Genomic DNA, 17,506 nt, shown 5'->3' on the forward strand with positions numbered 1-17,506 from the left:
AATACCTACAGACAAATGACAATGAAAACACGATGATCCAAACCTATGGGATGTAGCAAAAGCAGTTCTAAGAGGGAAGTTTATAGCTCTAAGTTTATAGCTATACAAGCTATACAAGCCTACCTCAAGAAACAAGAAAAATCTCAAATAAACAATCTAACCTTACACCTAAAGGAACTAGAGAAGACAAAACAAACAAAACCCAAAGTTAGCAGAAGGAAAGAAATCATAAAGATAGAGCAAAAATAAATGAAATAGAAACAAAGAAAACAATATAGCAAATAAAAAGAGGGAGAGGACTCAAATCAATAAAATCAGAAATGAAAAAGGAGTAGTTACAACAGACACCGCAGAAATACAAAGCATCCTAAGACACTACTACAGTCAACTCTGTGCCAATAAAATGGACAACCTGGAAGAAATGGACAAATTCTTAGAAAGGTATAATCTTCCAAGACTGAACCAGGAAGAAACAGAAAATATGAACAGACCAATCACAAGTAATGAAATTGAAACTGTAATTAAAAATCTTCCAGCAGGGGCTTCCCTGGTGGCGCAGTGGTTGAGAGTCCGCTTGCCAATGCAGGGGACACGGATTCGTGCCCCGGTCCGGGAAGATCCCACATGCCACGGAGCAACTGGGCCCGTGAGCCCTGGCAGCTGAGCCTGCGCATCCGGAGCCTGTGCTCCACAACAGGAGAGGCCACGGCAGTGAGAAGCCTGCGTACCGCAAAAAAAAAAAAAAAAAATTTCCAACAAACAAAAGTCCAGGACCAGATGGCTTCACAGGTGAATTCTATCAAACATTTAGAGAAGAGCTAACACCCATCCTACTCAAACTATTCCATAAAATTGCAGAGGAAAGAACACTCCCAAGCTCATTCTATGAGGCCATCATCACCCTGATACCAAAACCAGACAAAGATACTACAAAAAAGAAAATTACAGACCAATATCACTGATGAATATAGATGCAAAAATCCTCAACAAAATACTAGCAAACAAAATCCAACAAGACATTAAAAGGATCATAAACCATGATCAAGTCGGATTTATCCCAGGGATGCAAGGATTCTTCAATATATGCAAATCAATCAATATGCTACACCATATTAACAAATTGAAGAAAAACCATATGATCATCTCAATACTTGCAGAAAAAGCTTTTCACAAAATTCAATACCCATCTATGATAAAAACTCTCCAGAAAGTGGGCATAGGGAAACCTACCTCAACATAATAAAGGTCATATACAACAAACCCACAGCAAACATCATTCTCAATGGTGAAAAACTGAAAGCATTTCCTCTAATATCAGGAATGAGACAAGGATGTCCACCCTTACCACTATTATGCAACATAGTTTTGGAAGTCCTAGCCACGGCAATCAGAGAAGAAAAAGAAATAAAAGGAATACAAATTGGAAAAGAATGAGTAAAACTGTCACTGTTTGCAGATGACATGATACTATACACAGAGAATCCTAAAGATGCCACCAGAAAACTACTAGAGCTAATCAATGAATTTGGTAAAGTTGCAGGATACAAAATTAATTCACAGAAATCTCTTGCATTCTTTAACACTAATGATGAAAAATCCGAGAGAGAAATTAAGGAAACACTCCCATTTACCATGGCAACAAAAAGAATAAAATACCTAGGAATAAATCTACCTAGGGAGATAAAAGACCTGTATGCGGAAAACTATAAGACACTGATGAAAGAAATTAATGATGATACCAATAGATGGAGAGATATAACATGTTCTTGGATTGGAAGAATCAATATTGTGAAAATGACGATACTACCCAACGCAATCTACAGATTCAATGCAATCCCTATCAAATTACCAATGGCATTTTTTACAGAACTAGAACAAAAAATCTTAAAATTTGTACAGAGACACAAAAGATCCCAAAAAGCCAAAGCAGTCTTGAGGGAAAAGAACAGAGCTGGAAGAATCAGACTCCCTGACTTCAGACTATACTACAAAGCTACAGTAATCAAGACAATATGGTACTGGCACAAAAACAGAAACATAGATGAATGGAAGAAGATAGAAAGGCCACAGATAAACCCACACACCTATGGTCAACTAGTCTATGACAAAGGAGGCAAGGATATACAATGGAGAAAAGACAGTCTCTTCAATAAATGGTGCTGGGAAAACTGGACAGCTACATGTAAAAGAATGAAATTAGAACACTCCCTCACACCATACACAAAAATAAACTCAAAATGTATTAGAGCCCTAAATGTAAGACCAGACACTGTAAAACTCTTAGAGGAAAACATAGGAAGAACACTCTTTGACATGAATCACAGCAAGACCTTTTTTGATCTACCTCCTAAAGTAATGGAAATAAAAACAAAGATAAATGGGACCTAATGAAACTTAAAAGCTTTTGCACAGCAAAGGAAAACATAAACAAGACGAAAAGACAACCCTCAGAATGGGAGAAAATATCTGCAAACGAATCAACAGACAAAGGATTAATCTCCAAAATATATAAACAACTCATGCAGCTCAATATTAAAAAAACAAGGAACCCAATCCAAAAACGGGCAGAAGACCTAAACATACATTTCTCAAAAGAAGACATACATATGGCCAAGTAGCACATGAAAAGCTGCTCAAGATCACTACTGGAGAAATGGAAATCAAAACTACAATGAGGTACCACCTCACACCAGTTAGAATGGGCATCTTCAGAAAATCTACAAACAACATATGCTGGATAGGGTGTGGAGAAAGGGAACCCTCTTGTACTGTTGGTGGGAATGTAGATTGATACAGCCACTATGGAGAACAGTATGGGGGTTCCTTAAAAAAGTAAAAATAGAATTACCATATGATCCAGCAATCCCACTACTGGGCATAAACCCAGAGAAAACCATAATTCAAAAAATACACATGCACCCCAATGTTCATTGTAGCACCATTTACAATAGGCAGGTCATGGAAGCAACTTAATGCCCATCGACAGATGAATGGATAAAGAAGATGTGGTACATATATAAAATGGAATATTACTCAGCCATAAAAAGGAACAAAATTGGGTCATTTGTTGAGACAGGGATGGATCTAGAGACTGTCGTACAGAGTGAAGTAAGTCAGAAAGAGAAAAACAAATATCATATATTAAGGTATTTATGTGGAACCTAGAAAAATGGTACAGAACTGGTTTGCAGGGCAGAAACTGAGACACAGATGTAGAGAACAAACATATGGAAACCAATGGGGGAAAGTGGCAGGGGGTGGTGGTGGTGGTGTGCTGAATTGGGTGATTGGGATTGACATGTACACACTGATGTGTATAAAATTGATGACTAATAAGAATCTGCTGTATAAAAAATAAATTAAATTAAATTAAAAAAAATACAGAAAGTCAAACAGAGGAGACAGAGGAATATGTTCCAAAAAAAGACAACAAGCTCAAACTTCAGGAAAAAAAAAAAGCTTAACAAAATGGAGATAAGAAAGGTACCTTATAAATAGTTCAAAGTAATAATAATAAAGGTGCTCACTGAACTTGGGAGAAGAAAGGAGAAACACACTGAGAACTTCAACAGAGTCAGAAAATATAAGAAAGAACCAATCAGAGCTGAAGTATACAATAACTGAAATGAAAAATACACTAGAGGGGACTGATAGCAAAATAGATGATATGGAAGAAGAGATCAGCGATCTGGAAGACAGAAAAGTGGATATCACCCAATCAGAAGAGAAAAAAGTTTTTTTAAAAAAATGAGGATAGTTTATGGGACCTCTGAGACAACATCAGGCATACTAAAATTTGTAGATGACTCAGAAGTAAGAGAGAGAGAGAAAGGGGCAAAAGCTTATTTGAAGAAATAATGGCTGAAAACTTCCCTAACCTGGAGAAGGACATAGATATTGAGAACCAGGAAGCACACAGAGTCCCAAAGAAGATGAACCCAAAGAGATCCACACCAAAACATACCATAATTAAAACGGCAAAATTAAAGATAAAGGAAGAATTTTAAAGGCAGCAAGAGAAAAATAACTAGTCACATACGATGGAACTTCCATAAGACTACAAGCTTATTTTTCAGCAGTACCTTTTCAGGCCTGAAGAGAGTGGCATAATATATTAAAGGGCTGAAAAATAAAAACTTACAACCACGAATGCTCTACTTGGCAAGATTATCGTTCAGAATTAAAGGAAAGATAAAGAGTTTCCAAGAGAAGCAAAAGATAAAGGAGTTCATCACTTCTAAACCACCCTTATGAGAAATGTTAAAGGATCTTCTTTAAGTGGAAAAGAAAAGGCCATAAATAGAGATAAGAAAATATTTGAAAGAAAAAAATTACACTGGTAAAGGCAAAAATTATATATAGTAAAGGCAATATCAGTTACTTAAAAAGCTAGTATGATGCCTAAAAGACAAAAGTAGTAAAATCAACTATAACTACAATAAAATAAAAAGGTATAAAATATGATGTCAAAAACATAAAACATGGGGGAGTAGTAACAATATGATGCTTTTATTTTATTTTTATTTATTTTTTTTGTGGTACGTGGGCTTCACACTGTTGTGGCCTCTCCCATTGTGGAGCACAGGCTCCAGACACTCAGGCTCAGCGGCCATGGCTCACGGGCCAAACCACTCTGTGGCATGTGGGATCTTCCTGGACCGGGGCACGAACCCGTGTCCCCTGCATCAGCAGGCGGACTCTCAACCACTGCACCACCAGGGAAGCCCAATGATGCTTTTAGAATGCATTTGAACTTAAGCAACTATCAACTTAAAATAAACTGCCATGTATATATAGGTTATATTTATGAACCTCATGGGAATCACAAACAAAAACCTATGATAAACACACAAAAAATAAAGATAAAAGAACCCAAGCATAACATCAAAGAAAGCCATCAAGTCACAAAGGAAGAGAGCAAGAGAGAAGAAAGGAAGAAGAACTACTAAAAGAACCAGAAACAAATTAATAAGTACATACCTATCAATAATGACTTTAAATGTAAATAGACTACATGCTCCAATCGAAAGACATTGGGTGGCTGAATGGATAAGAAAACAAGACCCATCTATGTGCTGCCTACAGGAGATTCACTTCAGATCTAAAGACACACACAGACGGAAAGTTAAAGGATGGAAAAGATATTCCATACAAATGGAAACCAAAAGAAAGCTGGGATAACAATACTCATATCAGATAAAATAGACTTTATTTTTTTTAATCTGGCCAGAACCTTTATTATTTCAGAAATAAGCACCCTATGTAACTTGAAGTGGTTAGAATAGTTATTTATGGATTACTGTAATAAATATTTGTCAAAACACCAACTCTCTCAATAATCACACACTTATTTCATTCATAAGAATGTCCAAAAATAACTCTTCAGTATCAAAAAATTTACAAATGGCACAAGAGAGTTAAATAATGGTCTGTGGAGGAGAGAAGAAAAATTCTGCTAGGGGAAACTCTAATGAAGCATTTCCTCCATTACATTTTTGATTGATATGGTTCATGAAAGAAGCCTTGCTTTGCCTTCCTTTTTTTAGTGATTCCTCTGAGAGGGAATGCAAGAAACCAAATCTGAGGAGAAAAACTGCTTTCATAGTCTCAAGTGTAAACCACAAACAGGCTTCTCTGATAAAACCTTTAAAGCCGGAAGAGATGAGAAAGGCAAGCATGTATTCCTTTAAACATTTCAATAAATTTGCAAAAACATTCAGCAATTATGCACATGTTGTTTGTATACTTAAAAATGCAACAATTTTCATGCTTTGAATATTTTTTCCTGAATGTTTTAAGGATATTTTGTTCTAGACAGCTCAAAAGTAAGGCTTACACACACACATAATATATATAACAGGAATTCTCCGTATGATTAGCACTGTGGACTCTCCTGACAGTGTCAAACAATGAAAAGCCAAATATGATCACATCTATACTGTAAGGAGAGCCCGGAGAATCGCTTATGTCTTTGTTTTCTGCTCAACACTTCTGACAAGTTCAGCAGATGTACAGCCATGACTTGTTTCCAAACATCCAGACCCCTTCACTGGCTCACCACAATTACACGACTGTTAAGTTCTAAGTATTCAAAGAAAGACTGCAGGTGTCCCTTTACTTCTCTCTGGTCCCTTTACCAAACCCCTATATCGCTTATGACATTACTTGTTAATATTCCACATTCCAAATGAAAAATGCAGGTACACAGTTTGCTAAATTTCACTTAACCAAATAAATTTAATAATAGATAAAATACTTAAATTCCTGCAACACAAAACTTGGTTTTCACATTCATTAGAACATTTTAGAATTACTCAAACATGAGAATTGAAAATGTGTGTGCTATTTGGAAGAGAACTACTGAGTTTATTCTCCAGAAGAAAAAGCAGACCTGAAGCATCACATTACTGGAACACTTGAAACATGTTGACAAGTTCCTATCTTCTAAACTTCCATGAAAGCTGCTTGCACAAACTATTTAAAGAATATCTGCCCCTATTAGACAAGCCAGATATCTGATGTATTAAGGAAGTCAGAAGCTGAGTCACTTCACTTCTTTCTGTTGCCTCCAGTTGCTAGAATACTGGCAACTTGCATAAATATGTTTAAAATGTCCATGTAGATTCCCAACATCGAATTGATGGGATCATATTTTTTAACTCCATATACTGCTACTACTTCTGCATGCCTGATTACTTTCTGTGTATCATACAGGAGAAACATGCTAAAAAGAACTAATCCACCATAAATTGCCACTGGGTACAGAGTGGCACCAGCCACAGTGGTAGGTGGAAGAAACACAGATCCTAGTGAGGACACAAAGACAACACCCTGGCCCACACCCAGGGGTGCTCCCATGTTCACAAACTTCTCATTGGGCACACACATGGCCATGGTGGAGAGGCCTCCCACAATGCCAGCCGTGTACCATACAGCTCTGACAAGAAGAGGCCCCCCTAACATCATCAGAAGAGCCACCACTGCACCCATCACACCAGAATGTAGTAACGAAGCAAGACGCTTTGGGCCTGGGCTCCGTACCAGTATTCCAGATTCAATCATGCATGCAAAGGTTGCACCAGCTGTCACCCAACAGCCTCTCATCATGAAGTTCATGAGAGCAGGAGTTCTGCTCACAGCCAGGGAAGACAAAGCTGTCATGACAATACTTCCTGCTAAGTACATATAGATGGAATGCATTCTATCCTTCACATACTGAGGCCAAATTACAGCTTTTTCAATAGCTCCAATCTCATTAGACATTGGCATTCCCAAGCCATAGCAGCACAAAGCTCCAAGAGCAACTGCAGCAATAAACCATCTTTCCATCTGATCAATTTAAAATATTTTTTCCAATGATTGTTCCAAAGCTGTCTCCTTGAGTTCTTGGCTGGTTTTCCCATGCCGAATTCCAATTCTTGTCTTGGTGGCATATTCCCTGCTGGGTGTTAAGAGCCACTGATTCTTTGTGATGGAATTCTTCACAACAGGGGAGGCCCTGGTGAAACCTTGGCGGAAAACCCTGGAAGGTAGTGTCTGGAGACACACAAGTCTTGTGGCCAGCATGGTGAGGCACCAGGTTTACTAAGCAGATCTGAAATGCTCAGTCCCTGGTCACCTCAAGCATGCAGTTCCCCTTCGGGGCCTGCGAAACACAGCCACGCACATCTCCCGCATCCTCTGCCCACCTCTTACTGACTGCACATGCCTAAAATAGACTTTAAAACAAACACTGCAACAAAAGACAAAGGAAGGCATTACATAATGATAAAAAGGGTCAATCCAAGAAAAGGATATAACATTCATAAATATTTAAGCACCAACATAGGAGCATCTAAGTATATAAAGCAAATATTGACACACACAAAAGGAGAAATAGACAGTAACACAATAATAGTAGGGGAATTTAGTGCCCAACATACATCAACAGACAGATCATCCAGACAGAAAATCAGTAAGAAAACATCGGCTTTAAATGACACAGTAGACCTGATACACCTAACAGACAGATACAGAACATTCCACCCAAAAATTTCATAATACACGTTTTTTTTCAAGTACACATGGAACATTACTCAGGATAGCTCACATGTTAGGCCACAAAACAATTCTCAATAAATTTAAGAAGACTGAAATCACATCAATCATCTTTTCTGACCACAATGGTATGAAACTAGTACAAGAAGAAAACTGGAAAAGACACAAACATGGAGGGACCAAATAACATGCTACTAAACCACCAGTGGATCAGTGAAGAAATCAAAGAGGAAATAAAAAATACCTTGAAACAAATGAAAATGAAAACACAACTTTCCAAAGTCTATGGGACATAGCAAAAGCAGTTCTAAGAGGGAAGTTCATGGTGATACAGGCCTTCCTCAAGAAATAAGAAAAATCTCAAATAAGCAATATATCTTTACAGCTAAAGGAACTAGAAAAAGAAGAAAAACGCAGCCCAAAGTTAGTACAAGGAAGAAAATAATAAATATCAGAGCAGGAATACATGAAATAGAGACTTAAAAAAAGAAAAGATCAATGAAGAGCTAGTTCTTTGAAAAGGTAAACAAAATTGATAAACTTTACCCAGACTCATCAAGAAATAAGAGAGATCCCAAATAAATAAAATCAGAAATGAAAGAGAAGTTACAACAAATATCACAGAAATACAAAGAATCATAAGAGACTAGTACAATTATTTGTCAATAAGCTGGACAACCTAGAAGAGATGGATAAATTCCTAAAAATATACAATCTTCTAAGACTCCATCATGAAGAAATAGAAAATCTTAACAGACAAATTACCAATAATGAAATTGAATTAGCAATAATAATAAAAAAATACCTCCCAACAAACAAAAGTCAAAGACCAGAAGCCTTCACAGGGGAATTCTACCAACCATTTTAAAAAGAGTTAACACCTATCCTCAAACTATTCCAAAAAATTGAAGAGGAAGGAACACTTCCAAACTCATCCAACAAGGCCAGCATTACCCTGATACCAAAATCAAAGACACTACAAAAAAAAAAGAAAAGAAAAAGAAAATTACAGGCCAATATACCTGATGAACAAAGATGCAAAAATCCCCAATAAAACACAGAGGGTGAATTCAATAACACATTAAAAGAATCATAAATCAGATCAAGTGGGATTTATCCCAGGGATGTAAGGATGGTTCAATATTGACAAATCAATGTGATATACCATATTAACAAATGAATAAAAATCATATGATCATCTCAATAGATGCAGAAAAAGCATTTGACAAAATTCAACATCGATTTACGATTAAAAAAAAAAAAACTCTCAACAAAGTGGGCACAGAGGGAACATACCTTAACATAATAAAGGCCATGTGACAAACCCACAGCTAACATCATACTCAATGTTGAAAATTCTTCCTCTAAGATCAGGAACAAGACAAGGATACTCACTCTTGCCACTTTTATTCAACATAATATTGGAACTCCTAGTGACAGCAACCAGACAAGAAAATGAAATAAAAGACACCCAAACTGGAAAAAAAGAAGTAAAACGGTCACTATTTGCAGATGACATGATACTATATATAGAATACCCTAAAGACTCTGCCAAAAATTATTAGAACAAATAAATTCAGTAAAGTTGCAGGGTACAAAATTAATATACAGAAATATGTTGCATTTCTATACTCTAATAATGAACTACCAGAAAGAAAAGTTAAGAAAACAATCACATTTACAACAGCATCAAAAAGAATAAAATACATAGGAATAAATTTAACTAAGGAGGTGAAAGACCTGTACTCTGAAAACTATAAGATATTGATGAAAGAAATTAAAGATGAACAAATAAATGGAAAGATATACCACGCCTGTGGATGGGAAGAATTAATATTGTTAACACGTACATACTACCCAAAGCATTCTATAGATTCAAAGTAATCCCTAGCAAAACACCCATGGCATTTTCCCTAGAACTAGAATAATCCTATAATTTGTATGAAACCACAAAAGACCCCAAATATCCAAAGCAATCTTAAGAAAGAAGAACAGGGCTTCCCTTGTGGTGCAGTGGTTGAGAATCCGCCTGTCAGTGCAGGGGACACAGGTTCGATCCCTGGTCCAGGAAGATCCCACATGCCGCGGAGCAACTAAGCCTGTGTGCCACAACTACTGAACCTGCACTCTAGAGCCTGCGAGCCACAACTACTGAAGGCCGCATGCCTAGAGCCTGTGCTCCACAACAAGAGAAGCCACCAGAATGAGAAGCCCACGAACCACAACGAAGAGTATTTCCCACTTGCCACAACCAGAGAAAAACCCGTGCACAGCAACAAAGACCCAATGCAGCCAGAAAAGACAAATAAATAAAATAAAATAATAAAATAAATAAATTAAAAAAAAAAGAACAAAGCAGGAGGTATTACATTCCCTGATTTCAAACTATACTACAAAGCTACAGTAATCAAAACAGGATGGTATTGTCACAAAAACAAACATATAGATCAATGGAACAGAATAGGGAGCCCAGAAATAAACCCATACTTATGTGGTCAATTAATCCATGACAAAGGAGGCAAGACTATACCATGGGGAAAAGACAGTCGCTTCAATAAATGGTGTTGAGAAAACTGGACAACTATATGCAAAAGAATGAAACTAGACCACTTTCTTACACCATATACAAAAATAAACTCAAAATGGATTAAGGACTTAAATGTAAGACCCGAAAGCATAAAACTCCTAAAAGAAAACATAAGCAATATGCTCTCTGAAACTGGTCTTAGCAATATTTTTTTTTTTTTGGATCTGTCACCTCAGGCAAGGGCAGCAAAAGCAAAAGTAAACAAATGGGACTACATCAAACTAAAAAGTGATACATCTGATAAGGGATTAATATCCAAATTATATGAAGAATTCATACAACTCAACAACAACAAAAAAAAAACAATCCAATTTTAAAAATTGGCTAAGGACCTTAATAGACATTTTTCCAGAGAGGACATACAGATGTCCAACAGGTACATGAAAAGATGCTCAAGATCACTAACTGGATGGGAAATGCAAATCAAAACCACAATGAGATATCACCTCACACCTGTCAGAATGGCTATTATCAAAAAAGACAACAAATAAAGTGTTGGCGAGGATGTGGAGAAAAAGGAACTCTCGTGCACTGTAAATTGGTACAACTACTATGGAAAACAGGATGGAGTTTCCTCAAAGAATTAAAACTAGAACTACCATATGATCCAGCAATTCCACCTCTGGGGGTGGGGGAAACGGCAAAATAGGTAAAGGGAATTAAGCCGTACAAACTTCCAATTATAAAATAAGTCTCAGGGATGCAAAGTATAGCATAGGGAACATACTTAATAATATTGTAATAACTTTGTATAGTGACAGATGGTAACTAGACTTATTGTGGTTTTCATTTCACAATGTATAAAAACATCAAATCACTGTGTTGTATACCTGAAACTAATATAATAATTAAAAGACAGAAATCTCAATTCCCAAATGCTTGATAGGATAGAACTCAAATGAAATAAATTCACTGCACAGGCATAACTTGTTTTATTGTGCTTTGCTTTAATTGTGCCTCACGGATACTGTGTTTTTTACAAACTGAAGGTTAGTGGCATCCCTGTGGCAGGCGAGTCTATCAGCACCATTCTTCCCACAGTATTTGCTCACTTCATGTTTCTGTGTCACATTTTGGTAATTCTTGCAATATTTCAATCATGTTCATTATTATTACATTTGTTTACTATGACTTGCTGAAGGCTCAGATGATGGTTAGTGTTTTTTAGTGGTGAAGTATTTTTTAAATTAAGGTATGTACATTGTTTTTTAAGACACAATGCCATGATACACTTAATAGACTACAGTGTAGTGCAAACATAATTTTTATATGCACTGGGAAACCAAAATAATTGTATGACTTGCTTTATCATGATATTCACTTTGTTGTGGTGGTCTGGAGCCAAACGTGCAATATCTCCAAGGTACGCCTATATACCCACACTTTCTAGAATGCATCTAAACTGTAAAGCATACATATATTTATACTGCCCCAAATTAAACTTATTTTCTAAATATTCAAAGTAAATTACATGAACCTTCTCATATTGATAATCAAATATCAACAAACTGCTAGACTAAACTGGCCATTTGATATGAATAAGATTATACAGTAACTAACAAATACTTTGTACAAGTACAATAAAATTTAATAGATATAGTTACACTTCAGAAAGGGAAGCCCAAGGAACCTGATATTAATCTCACTTAATGCTTTATCTACCTAGCAAGATATAAACTCAAATATACTTTCTTACCATGATATTGTAGTTGACACTAATGGTCTCATCTTCATAAGGGGCATTCACTTGAACAGGTTTAATATCACTCCTTCCTTTTCTTACAACATCATAGATGGGATTTCGAGGTTGCTGGTTGAAGAGAATTTTTTTCAGTTGCTTTTCCAGAAGTTGTGGAGCATTGTTAACTACTTCAAAAACTCCATAGTCCACATTAAATCTAATTGCCTCTGAAAAGGTCTGCAAAATAAATTTGTGGAAATACGTCTTACAATTTTAAAAACCAGAAACTCACTGTCTCCAAGAAGACTTGATATTTACATGTATGCATATATACTTACACAAAGTTTTGTATTCTTAATCATTACCTCTTTCATTTTAGAAGCCTTAGAAATCTCCTGACTACAGGTAAGGGAACCCACTGAATCCTTCTTTTCCAAATGTATTTATGCCATGAGATAAGTGTCAGGATATATTATGGCAGAAATTCCTTTTGCATAAACCTCTTATCTCTGTGCTTCTTTGGAACTGGAAAGAAATACACACCTGGTCTCTATGAGGCAATGTTATTCTCTTAGAAGGGGGTGGATTACTAGGGAAGAATGAGTAAAGTAAGAAGAAATACCACTCCTGTTGTCTCTTTCATTCCCAGGAGCCATGAAAGCTAAGTCTCCCTTGCCCAAAAGGAGAAAATTAAGTAAAATGTGTTCTTCATTTAAGACTATTTCAACACCGTTCCATTCACTGTGACCAAAAAAAGGAGGGAGAGTGAAAGACAATATTTCTGAGCTTTTCTCAGTAATTACTAAATGCTGCCAACTTTTATTTAAAGTCAGTCAGTTAATATACAACAGTCAGGAGTCTTGAGTTTGAATACCAGCTTGCCAATAAGTAGCTCTGTGACTCTGGGTAAATCACTAACATGTTTGGGGCCTCTATCTCCATAGCAAGTATATGGTGGATTGGCTGTGTCTTTTCTCATTTTGCCCTCCAAATCCAGAATCAGGTCCCTTTTCCAGAATATTAATTTATTTTAGGATTCCTTCAGAGAACTGCATACTCATGTGGATTAATTTATATAAATTTAGCCAGGTAGTAGAAGACATTAAGCCCTTTCCCTTGGATCAGTAAGTGTACTAGGGAGAGCATCAGTTCTTCCAAGTTTTACTAACAGATTGCTAGCTATACTATAGTTAAAATTTAATAAATGGCAGGATGTTATAAAATTGGAGTTAGAAATATATGTGTATATGTATAAATACCTATTATGTGTTTGTGTGTGTATATGTGGGTACATATATATATACATATATATATATATATATATATATATACACACACACATATTTTTTAATAAAGACTCATCCTACAGTAAGATGGCGGCTTAGGAAGATCCTGAATATGTCTCCTCCAGTGGACACACTAAGTCCACAGCTACATATGGAACAATTTCCTCATAAAGAAGCCAAAAGGCTGGCTGAGTGATGACTACACACTGGGCAAACAAGATGTAAACCACATCAAACAGGTAGGAGAAGCTGGGACACAACCTTGCCATAAACCCCACCCCTGGTGCAGTGACCCTGCGAGGCAACTCGAAACCCAGAGCTTCTCCATGAGGAGGAAAGGGTTCAAACCCCACATCAGGCATCCCAACTTTAAAGACCTGCGCATGAGAGATGAGCCCCTGATTTTGAAAATCAACAGGGCTCACATCCCAAGACATGAACTGAGATGTGAGACAAGGAAAAGTGGTCCTACAGTCAGCACATAAGGTGAAATCATCTTTAGTCAAAACTATCCCTTGAAATCCTTGAAAACACTTAGTATCGTGTTGTTCTATCTTTCAAGAAGTTTATCACAGTCCATTTTTCCTCTGACATTGAAATGTGTCACTACTTCTTTATTTAGGGACCAGATAAAGTGGTGGCCTTGTGTTTAAAGCTCATGTTATACAAAACTATGTATGTTTACCACGAGAATCACCCTCAGCATAAGAAGATGACTACACTAAGAGGCAAGAGGGATAAGAGCCACTAAGGGAGTGGCAGATTCTCATCTTTCATCTCACACGCTCTCTAGGATGTTCACAGACTGGTCTATGTGTGTTTGTGGACTGGTAAACAGTCACTCTCACTCTTTAAATCACCCTCGCTCACTCTGCAGAGCACGAATAATTCATTTTGAGTAATAACGCATGTATAAGGCAAGTCCACTTTAACCCACAATAACTACAATAGACGTATATACAAACTACAGTGATGGCACAGAAGGATTTGTTAACTATCTTTAGGAAATTAAGGAAGTTGTATAGAGAAACCTGAGTCTGGAAGAATAAACAGGCAGTCTCAACAGCCAGATGAGGGAGAGAAGGGAATTCAGCAAAAGAAATAGCAAATGTATCGAGATACATGCACCAACAATGGACAAGGAGGGGCTTCCCTGGTGGCGCAGTGGTTGAGAATCTGCCTGCTAATGCAGGGGACACAGGTTCGAGCCCTGGTCTGGGAGGATCCCACATGCCGCGGAGCAACTAAGCCCGTGAGCCACAACTACTGAGCCTGCGCGTCAGGAGCCTGTGCTCCGCAACAAGAGAGGCCGTGATAGTGAGAGGCCCGCGCACTGCGATGAAGAGTGGCCCTCACTTGCCACAACTAGAGAAAGCCCTCGCACAGAAATGAAGACCCAACACAGCCCAAAATTAATTAATTAATTAATTAATTAATTTTTTTAAAAAATCAGAGAGAACATTTCCCGGCCGTGGTCAGAGGAAGTCCTGACTACTGAATAAAGGCACAGAGAGATGCAACATTGGTGCCTTTGAAGATGGGAGAATGAGGCTAAGAGCCAGGGAAGGCAAGGCTTAAAAAAAAGAAAAGAAAAGAACAATAGACAAGGAGCACCAGACAACAGGCTGCTTTTGAGGACCTGCAAGCAGTTTGACGTTGCTGAAGCTTAATATTCGAGGGGAGAATAACATGATGGAAGCCTGGAGAGAAAGGCAGAGGACAAGTTCACCAAGGACTTTCTATTTATGCCATAACTCTCAACTTACTCTCTCAAATCAGTGATTCTCAGAGGGTGTCCCTGGACCAGCAGCATCAGCATCACCTAGGAACCTGTTAGAAATGCAGATTCTTGGGCCTCACCCCATAATCAGAAACTCTGAGGGTGGGTCCCAGTAGTGTGTGTTTAACAAGCCCTCAGGTGATTCTGATGCATGCTCAAGTTTGAGAACCATTGCTTTAGAATGATGGGGAGCCACTGCAGAGTTTTTAACTGGGGGGAGACAGAATCCAGGTTGAGCAAACTTCAAAGCCCACATTCTGTTTCCTACTTCATGCTGACTTTCATGCGTGTTCACATACACGGAAGGGCTGGCCATCTATGGTCTATACCATCTATGGTCTATAGGAGAAAGAACCCTGGGCTTTATTCTCCAAAGTCCTGTTGTCTGCTTAAGAAGAATCTCTCTCACACATCATGTTCTCTTGTTTTTAACCGTTTCTAAGCTTATCTACAAAATTGCTCAAATTAGTTTAGTGTGTGACAATAAAAGACATGTAAAGTGGGGGAGATAGAAATGAACGATGGAGGAAGACTTTCCCTCAGAAAGCTGAGTAGGCTGATTTAGAGAACACTCAGCTTTTAATCATATGATAGGAAAAATTTTCAGTTTGAGCCTCAAACCCAATCCTCTGCAAGCTGTTACAGACTGCTCTTTCCCTTACTTAATTTTCTTATTTCAAGGGTATCATTTTCCAAATGTTCTAAAACGAATTGACCTGAAGGTGGTGAAAGCTAACTTTGTAGTACCAGTCATCCATGTGCGAAAAATATTTTCACAGAAAAAGCAAGTGCATGAAAATATTTTTACCACAATAAATTGCTGGTTCCACATTTCTTTGAAAAGAGGAGGAAAAAAAAACCTGTGAATAATTAGTGATGTGCTTTAACTGCCAGCCCAGCACCACTGAAACTTACCGGGTGCCAAATTATTTAGCTGAACAGTATTTAAATTAAAAACTAATGACTAGGTTAATTTAATACATGTTCATCTCTGCTCCAACTCTGTCTCTACTAATTGAGCTCCAAAGCTATATTTTAAACATGCATCTTAGTCAGTGAATGAGAAACATCTGACAACTTGAATATAACAAGTCAGTTACCAACAACAACTTCTTTTAATCTAAGTTTTATTGTCATTTTAGATGCTTAACCATAAACTATTTACTGGACATATTCACCAGTGGGATGGAAGGAATAATGTGCCACATAAAATGCATAGGAAATATCCTTAGTTCAAAAATGAGTTACATTAGGTAATTTGAGTGCTTTATGTTTGAGCTACAAGGCTTATCAAAACACCCATAGGAACAAATGCTGAACTAAGCAGTACTACCTAGGGCTCCAACAACACCTTTAAAAATCAGTCTCTGAGTATTTAAATCTTGGCAGGGGAAGACCCAAGTCCTTCATCCCCACTTCATCCCACCCATTCCCCAAATCCATACTCTCTCTCTTTCTCTCTCGCTCTCCCCTTACCCAACAATCTAACATATAACTCCTTCATAAAGCTGCAAGAAATTATAATAGTTTACAGATTTTAAAAAAGTGTGGAGAATCATTCCAAAAAGAGAAGTTATGGTAAAATTCCAAAGGCACATAGCTAAGCATGGTCTGGCAAACACATGACATACCTATCCTTGCAAGGAGGGTAGAGAATAGGCCACCCCTTAAGCTTCTGCAAACCATAAATGTCACAAACATTCTAAACCACCCACAGAGGACCAACCTAAATCTGTATGTGGGCTCATCTACTCAATCCCACAACAGTCACTGAGCATAAAACACACAAAGCAAAACCAAAAGGAAAAAAAAGTGTTTTCACACTATAGCATAGAAGAAAATTTAATAAGCAAACACTTGTCCATAAAGAGTTGACAGCAAAAAAAAAAAAAAACCTCCCAGACACCAAATGAAAACAATATCTGAAAGTGAACCTGGCACCAGAACAAACGGAATGAAGTTATGAAAGCTAGGATTTGGAAAGTGCCATAATCATTTATAATAGCAGCAACTGTCCTGGATTCCCCTCGTCAAAAAATAACATGGAGGCAGGCTACCAGCCGTCAATTTCTGGATCTTACAATGTGTCCCAAGGGTGTTATGGTGTAATAGAAAGAAATGGTGTAGGAGACAGA

General features: G+C 37.4%; 2 protein-coding genes across 2 annotated transcripts in view; both read right to left on the bottom strand.

Moving 5' to 3' along the window:
• Nucleotides 1-17,506, bottom strand: part of RGS22 (regulator of G protein signaling 22) — a 158,061-nt gene that overhangs the window by 121,875 nt on the left and 18,680 nt on the right. The window contains exon 4 of the mRNA XM_060127509.1: nt 12,321-12,542. Within this exon, the coding sequence (XP_059983492.1) occupies nt 12,321-12,542 (222 nt within the window). The remainder of the gene's footprint in view (nt 1-12,320; nt 12,543-17,506) is intronic.
• On the bottom strand, nt 6,524-7,691 carry LOC132508116 (growth hormone-inducible transmembrane protein-like). Its single transcript, XM_060128002.1, is given in 1 exon segment — nt 6,524-7,691. A coding segment is annotated over 1 exon segment (1,017 nt). The 5' UTR covers nt 7,567-7,691; the 3' UTR covers nt 6,524-6,549.

Source organism: Lagenorhynchus albirostris, chromosome 17, assembly GCF_949774975.1.
Source record: "Lagenorhynchus albirostris chromosome 17, mLagAlb1.1, whole genome shotgun sequence".
Lineage (NCBI taxonomy): Eukaryota > Metazoa > Chordata > Mammalia > Artiodactyla > Delphinidae > Lagenorhynchus > Lagenorhynchus albirostris.